This window comes from Galeopterus variegatus, unplaced genomic scaffold, assembly GCF_000696425.1.
Source record: "Galeopterus variegatus unplaced genomic scaffold, G_variegatus-3.0.2 Scaffold339, whole genome shotgun sequence".
In the NCBI taxonomy this organism is placed as follows: Eukaryota; Metazoa; Chordata; class Mammalia; order Dermoptera; family Cynocephalidae; genus Galeopterus; species Galeopterus variegatus.
This window is the reverse complement of record NW_007726450.1, coordinates 290939-299264: the sequence shown is the minus strand read 5'-3', so window position 1 is coordinate 299264 and position 8326 is coordinate 290939. Positions and strand designations below refer to the sequence as shown.

Here is an 8326-nt window from a genome sequence, read left to right as displayed (position 1 = left end):
AGAATTTTTTTTTTTCCTTTTTTTTGTCTTTTTTACTGACTGGTAACGGGATCGCAATCCTCGGTGTTGCGCCCGCACTGCGCTCAGCCAGTGAGCGGGAACCGGTCTCCACATGGGATCCGAACCCTCAGCGGGAGTGCGCCACCGGGCCGGCCCTAACTAAGAGTTTTTTAAAAAGGCTTTATTTACTTAAAATATCAGGGCTGGATACCTTTTAAAGAGTAGGCACTAGAAGCAGAATGTCATTTCCAATAGATCTGGCTTTTTCTTTAGATAAATGAACATTATTTTCTGTGTTTAGGCCCAAGGAAAAACAAATAAAAGGTAAAGGAAATAAAGGGAATATACATAAGGCAAACATTTCTTTTTTTCTTTCTCTTTTTTTTTTGGCATTCAATCTTATCAATTAAATTGTGGCCTTTGTTATTATAAATGTAATGATTCATTAAACTATATTATGTAATATATTTTGACTTTTATAATTCAGTACTATTATGTGTTCTTATACAAACTTGGCAAAACAAAACAAAATTTACAGCATAAATGGGTACCAGAAAACCAAAAGCATCAAACTGATTTATTGTAAGTATTTATAGATAGGTGGATAACGTAAAACATATAATGAACCTTCCAAAATATTTTTATTGTTGTGAATTGGTAATTGTATCCTTTGAAAAAAAAAGTCTCAAAATTTAACTTCCTTTGCTGCAGAAGCTAGTTTAAAGTGCCATATTATTCATTTAAGCATTAATTAAAGAACAGCAGGATGATTAGTAGAATCATCAATATTACAAGAAACATTAGATTGCTCCAGAAGGGGATAATTTAACTAGAAGCACTTTAAATTTCTCAAGTAGTGCAGCTGATAAATTAGGGGGGGGAAACAAAAACAAAAACTCCACTTGGGGGACATAGACATTGAATCATTGTTTGGAAATACTTTTCTGTATTTATTTTGTTAAGGCAAAACAATAGGGCTCAGGCTCAGTAGCTCCCTAGAAGTGCAGATTTAAGTCAGCCAGTTTCGGAGAAGGCAAACTCTTCTGGTTCTCATAAGAAGGACATGATCAGTCATTAGTGCTATGTAGCTCTAATGAATGACTCACAGTGGGTCTAAAAGCACCGAATGTTCCTGGCAAGTTTGATGCTCAAGGTGTGAATTCATAAACAACCATCCTATTTGAAAGTTAGCCATTGCTTAGGGTTCTCTATTAGTATCTTATCAAGTACATTCTCAGTTATACCTCTAAGTAACATTTTAGGGACAATGTTGGTGAGAATATGAGAATAGCCGTGACCTCCATATTTCATCAGCCGATGCTTTGTGTGTATGTCATGTGCCATCAGAATTCGATCTTCATAGCCCTCAGCCACCAGGAGACGCACCCTGTAAAAAATGTTAACTTGTTATATGTCATTTGTCTTACATTTTAGATTTTCAGGGTGCTGTAACCTCTTTTACTCATAAACTTATTGTGTGTGCTTGTCATAAAGATTCTGCCTTCCAATGTGGCATGTGTACCGGGAGACCCTTAATAAATATTGTGTGGTGATGATGAAGATACTGCTGCATCCTAGAAGGAACATGATCCTTATTCCATGCACACATATATTTCTAGCCTGTGATATTTATGACAGTGCTTGGCAATACTGCATTTAAGATAGCTTCTAGTAGGATGTGCCAGTTTGAATGAATGACCACTTTAGCATTTCACTAAATAACTTTCTTCTGGATTTGCATTTGGCTCTCGTCTATAAAATGCCTGTCTTAGTGGGCCCATTTTTCAGATCTCATTCTCTCTCTTTCCTTTTATCTAGCAAATAAAATCAATGGCTGTTTGTGATTAAGTTAGGAAAATAAAAGGAATCTCCATACAAGAAAAACATTCTGAGGGTCAAATCAGTTGGTTTGCAAATGAAAGGAGTATGATAAACTACACACTGAAAAAGGTTAGCAAAGGTACGTTCCTCTGTAGTTAGAGGATTTGTCCCTTTGAAGTCTGTGGGAATTTTGGCTCAGTAGTAGTCTCTGAGCATTGTATTAAATTGACCAATACAAATTTATTCTATCTTCCTTCCATGCCAACAAGATTGCTAAAATAATAAGCTGTTCCTTTAAATTTACAGTCAGTTGCCTAAAGGAGAGCTTTCTGACTACTGTCTAAAAATGCAATCCTTTTTGCTTTGTTAAATGCTGTAATCCATAGGGTGAGTCACCTCCTGACAGCCACCATCTGTATATGTCTGGACTCTGGGCAGTGTCTGCCATGACTTCCATAGGTCTCTGATGGCCCAAGAGGCAATTCGCAGACAATAATGACTCTTCTCTGAGAGTCTCTCTATAGTCTTGTCAATCTCTAGATTCCCAAGTGGATCTAGAAAGATAGACAGCACCTTCCTCCAGGGGCTGATTATTTGAAAGGTATCTTTTTTGTTTCAATAGCATTACTTGGCATCCTAGTGCATGAGTACTATTTAATCTACTACAGTAAGCAAAATGTGGAGCACTACACACACAAAAAATTCAAGTGCAAAGCCCTGCCCTCTGAGGACATACATTTAAAAATAAATTGTAATTGAAGAGTAGACCTTGTTTTTACAGGTCAAAGGAATACAAGCACCAGAATTGAAGAGCCAACCTGGATGCCTTGTCTGGAAAGCAGAATTCATGCCACGAGTACCCCATGCCTGTCTTATAAGTGCATGTAATGCCATTGCGCCACTAAGATGATCTGCCATGTTGAAATTTGTATAATGTCCTAATGTTCTGATCTGCAGTTACTTTTGGAACAAACTCTATTTAAGGGAATTATCTAAGAAAGTTATATGATCACTTATGAAAAAAAGAGAAAGATTTTAGAGAATGCATACACGATGAACCTTAATCCACAATAGCAAAGGAGTATCACAGGACAGGAAGTTTTAGGATACACTTTCTTCCCAATATTTTCTGATCATTTCCTTAAGTCTTTGTCTCTTTTCCTTATTTGAGAAATATGATATCTCATGCTACAAAGGCATATTGTATGGATAAACAAAATCCTGTAAGACATCTTGTGTTATTTCTTGAAACATGAGGTTATCAAATTGTGAAGCAGGAAAGAAAGAATATAGTAGACAAGATACTCTTATTTAAAAATGGGAACCCTTAGAGCTCATTAGGTCATGAGTCAAGAGACTAATTATCTCACAAGAAAGATAATGTTGTGGCTCTAGAAACACAATTATATCTTGATTATCAAAGAAGCCTGCCTGGTCACGCTTAAGCTAAGAGATCATCTCTCAAGTTGTGTCACTGTATGGAAGAACAGTAGTCACAGAGATGCCGCCAGAAGGGAGGAACCACTACAGAGGAGAAGACAAAAAATCACAGTAATTATAGAAATACAAATGAGTTAGTGTTTTGCAAACAAATATTAGAGAGAGACTACAAAGTGTGAAAAGGCAGAGATATAATAAGATTTGAGAAGTGGAACAGAAGATTGAAAACAGGTGTTAGACACAGAATTTCTTGTGCTGAAAACCAGAGGTAGGCAGAGGCGTGCTTCTATGTTCTTGCACTTCAGAGGTTTAGACTACTATGGCTCAGAAAAGGACTGCAGATGAATGATGAAAACCAAGTGCCCAGGGTGTGGGGGAAAATGGGACACTGGAGCACACAACACCCAAAACGTCATTCAGTAATTAACATGAGCTGTACTTGGGTGAAGTGGCCTAATGCATGTTTTTAATTTAAGGAAGATTAAGCGCACACACACACATGCAAACACACACATGCATGCACACATACACACACATATATAAAATTCTTGACGTATTTCCATACATCCAGAATGTTTACACTTGGCACAATAAAAGCTAACCAAATTGAAGTTCTCATTCCTGAGCTAATAACCAAAAGCTGCTAAGAAGAAATGTTGGAGGAGGCACTGGTCATCCTTGTCTCATATCTCCTCTGGAGATCGCACTTTAAAGGTTCTCTCTCTCTCTTGTTCCAGAAGGTCTGCGGGCCCCATGGAAGGATTGAAGTTCTCATTCCTGAGCTAATAACCAAAAGCTGCTAAGAAGAAATGTTGGAGGAGGCATTGGTCATCCTTGTCTCATATCTCCTCTGCAGATCGCACTTTAAAGGTTCTCTCTCTCTCTTGTTCCAGAAGGTCTGCGGGCCCCATGGAAGGCATGGGGTGCAAATGATACACTGCACTGCCTCAAAGAGGCTTAGGAAAAGGAAACAGATCCTAAGTGCAAACTTCCCATATTTCCAAGATGAATCGTAGAACATGTATTGAGGGCATTCATCAGGAAACCATGTTCCTGAGATCATGAAAGATGAGAAAAACCTACCACACCACCCCATTTTAAATTCCAGATGCATTTAAGCAAAGAATAGTTACCTCTAAGTATGCACAAACTAGTAGGGTCCTAGGGAAACGTACTTGCCAAAGTCATGTTTGTCAAAAAATTGGTTTGAGTATTAAAAAAAAAAAAAGACCTCGCTTCATTGTCAAGTCAGTTGAAGCAGTTTGCTCTTGCAGAGTTGTGTGTCATCTCCTTACATAACAAGTGTAACATTTATCAACTAGCTCTCTAATGACATTAAACTTGAAGCATATTTGACTGTTGAGGCCATCAAGGAAGAATGCCAAACCACAGGGACATCAGGAGTCATACAGATTATACAGGTCAACTTCCCAGGGAAAAGAGTCTAAGAATGTTCAAACTGTGGCCACTGGCTCAAGATCTTCCCCTCGATTCCAATGTGGGTATGTTCACCTATCAATAGTTGAGCTTCATGGTTTCTGGATATCACTTCTCAATTCCAGTTTTGCTTACTCCTATTCCAACCAGTTTTCTACCCTCATAACCATATTCTGGTCCTCATCATTATAGAGAACTTCTCCCTCTCCAAAATCTCCATCTTCAGTTTCCCACTCTGATCATGCTACCTCTTTCTAATTTTTCCACTTGCCCTCTTCTACTCTACACTCATATAATCAACCATTAAAGCCTCCAGTTATTTGCCCTGCTGTGTTATTTCTATATATCTGCCTACTCCTCTCTACACTTTCTTCCTTCCAGCTCGGATCCCATGACCCTCAATCTCAACCCCTCCTCTGTTCCTCTGGCTATCAACTGCATCTTTCAGGTAGAATCCCAACCCTCAATCTCTAACCATTCACACTTTCTATTTCTACCAACAACGCTTTCCTGGTCCAACTACCAAAACACAAAACATTAAAAAAAAAAAAATCACCAGGTCATGCCCATAGGTGCCAATATACAGTTAAATAATCATGACTTGCAGCCTCAACTGGGCCTCACACACAGCACATTCTTGTCAATATCTCTGTCATTCACCCAACAGTCATCCTTAACCTTTGTATTGCTCTACAAGGGCCTGCCCTGAATCTATTTTTTCTTTCTCAGTTGATGAGCATGTCTACTTCACAGGGACACTAAAGAACACATGACTGTGTGTCCTCAGTTTCCTGTTCCCCTCCCTAAGACATTTATCTACATGCAAATCATTGCTTGCCTTATGCTCTTTCATTTCAATGCAGAAAGTATCCTTTCCAACAACTTTCTGTTTGTTCCCCAGATTCCTTAGGAGCCTGGCTCTATATTTCTCATCTCTCTAGATTTTTTAAAGTCAACATCTATTGAACACTTCTGTATTCTGCACCAGATACTCAGATAAAATACATACTCTATTTCATATTAATTCTGTAACAACCCCATGGAATGGCACTGCAGGTTGAGTATCCCTTATCCAAAATGCTTGGGACCAGAAGAGTTTTGGATTTTGGATTTTTTTCAGATTTTGGAATATTTGTAGAATGCATACTGGTTTAGCATCCCTAATCTGAAAATCTGAAATTGGAAATGCTCCAATGAGCATCATGTTGGCGCTCAAAAAGTTTTAGATTTTGGAGCATTTTGGATTTTGGATTTTCGGATTAGTCATGCTCAACCTGTACTTCCCTGGATTCATTCTCTCTGTCTCTCCCTCTGCTCTTGCTCTTGCTCTTAGCCACATAAACATTGCCCAGCTATTCGCAGAAGCTTCTCCTGATCCTGTGTTGTCATCTACTTCTGCCCCACATCCCTGCTGTCCTCTACTATCATGCCTCTTGAACGAGTCACCTCCACATTCTCTTTCCTCTTCTTCATCCCCTACTCATTCCTCAAGCCTTTTCTACCAAGACTGCACTTATTGTTTGTGAAATGACAGATTCCTAATTGTGAAGTCCAATGAACACTTTTCAGTCTTTATCTCACTTGACATTTGCCACATATTACAGGTGTTCAAGCCCTTCTGCTTTAAGCATTCTTCTCCACCAACTTCTATGACAACACATTTCCCTGATACTACGACTTTGAAAACTTCTTCCTTGAGTGATTATTCCTGACTTCATCCTTTAAGTGTCTGTGTCCCCGGGTCTCTGTCCTCTTCCTTTTCCCTAAGTGATCTCATTCATTCCCATGGTTCAAACTATTACATACAAACCAATGATGTCTAGATTTATGTCATAGCCCGAATCTCTGCTCTGAGCTTCACGCTCTTATCTAAAGGCTCCACTGGATAGCAACACTTAGATATTCCCAAACTAAAGTCTTCTGTGACAATCCCAAATCTATTTCTCCTACCAGATTCCTTAAGTTAATACATTCAATCTTCATATCCTGTGTGACCAAGAATAAACCAGGTAGCCATCCTTGACTCCCTAACTTGTCCACCTGACTACAAAGAATGACTCCTACTTTGTTTTCATTGCATATTAGACAATTTTGGGAAGTTGCATTTTATATGATGTTTGGTCTTCAGACATTCTACTTCTAGCATTTAAGTTCTAGTCACCTGTTTAATGAATACTTTTAGTAAAGCGTTTCAAATATTATTGTAGAAAGTTATGACTTTAGTGTGGTCAGCCTGGAGAAGAAACAACTTATTTCATTAGGGGTAAAAGGAGGAAAATATCTTTTGTTCTCTTATTGTCATGCAGGGGTTGAGTATTATCTGTGTTTCTTGTCAGCTGCCCATCTGCATTAAACTTCTAAGTCTCTCCTTAGCTTTAGCTTACTGAGGATGACTCATTTTCTCCTTGAAATAATATATAGGGATTTTTCTCCCTGAAACAGCATAGATATATTTTTCTCTGCAAGTCTATGGTTCAGCCAGCTTACTGTTTTCTGAATCTTTGCTAATACTCACCCAGATATGACAATCAAAAAGAGCTAGTAAAAGGGAACGCTATGAGAGATTTCATCATATTTACCTTCTAATTCTTTTGTTATCATCAGGCATGTCAATATCCGGATTGAACTGGTAATGAAGGAGCTGGGTACCAAAGAGATCAAATTCCAAGTAACAGCCAAGTTGAGCAAACTCCAGTAGCTCTTTCTTATCAAGTACAGTCCTAGAGACAATAAGACAGATGCCTTGTTATTATAAAGAGCATATTTTCCACATATACAGATTAGAAGTTTTAAGCATGCTATGTACTAGAACATAGTTTAACTCAAGTAACAGAACTTTTGAGTTGGCTCTTATGATGTTACTATAAAATAGTAAGTTCAATTTGTTACCTGAAACAAGGGAACTTACCCATCCAAAAGGGGCTTTCCCTTCTGAAGTACTTGGGAACTATAGACACTATAGACTTATTTTAATTATGCTTCCATTACTCAAAAACATTTTTGCAATTCTCCTTCAGAACTGTCTTCAGGATATGTCCCACATTCATTTGACATTATACAAATCCTTTGTGGGATAAATTTTTATCTTCTCAGGACTGCTGTGAACTGTGGAAACTATCAAAGGAAATTTGGCATCAGGTCTGGTGAATTAGGTGAGTAATAGTAATCTGGGTGAAAAAGGAAGCTTTACTGTAAGGTAGCAGGGTGAGTTTTCTTGTGAAGTTTGCAAAGTGGCTCTTAAATTAATTCCAAAGCCTACATGAATATCACTCCAAACTTTTTGTTAAAGGGACAATATTCTTACAGATATTTATGTTCTGGTTTGCTTATTTTTTAAACAAAATATTTTCTTGTGAAGTTTGCAAAGTGGCTCTTAAATTAATTCCAAAGCCTACATGAATATCACTCCAAACTTTTCGTTAAAGGGACAATATTCTTACAGATATTTATGTTCTGGTTTGCTTATTTTTTAAACAAAATTTATTATTTTATGGTAATTTTTATGGATATCTTATCATTTCAATAGATATATTAAGAATAACCTCTAATTTAGGATGTAAGACTATTTCAATGAATGGGAAGAGAGAGAAATATAAGTATAGACTACAAACAAGAGAGTAGAGCATGG

The 8326-nt window shown here is 37.7% G+C and overlaps 1 protein-coding gene across 2 annotated transcripts in view; it reads right to left on the bottom strand.

Moving 5' to 3' along the window:
• Positions 1-544: 544 nt before the first annotated feature.
• The window catches only part of PTER (phosphotriesterase related), a 33028-nt gene continuing 25246 nt past the window's right edge, over positions 545-8326 (bottom strand). Inside the window, exons 3-4 of one of the 2 annotated variants that reach the window (XM_008567725.1) lie at positions 7278-7418; positions 545-1387 (exon numbers count right to left, since the gene is read on the bottom strand). In XM_008567725.1, the coding sequence (XP_008565947.1) occupies positions 1177-1387; positions 7278-7418 (352 nt within the window). In that variant the 3' untranslated portion in view covers positions 545-1176. The remainder of the gene's footprint in view (positions 1388-7277; positions 7419-8326) is intronic. The other variant, XM_008567726.1, reaches the window with a different exon arrangement.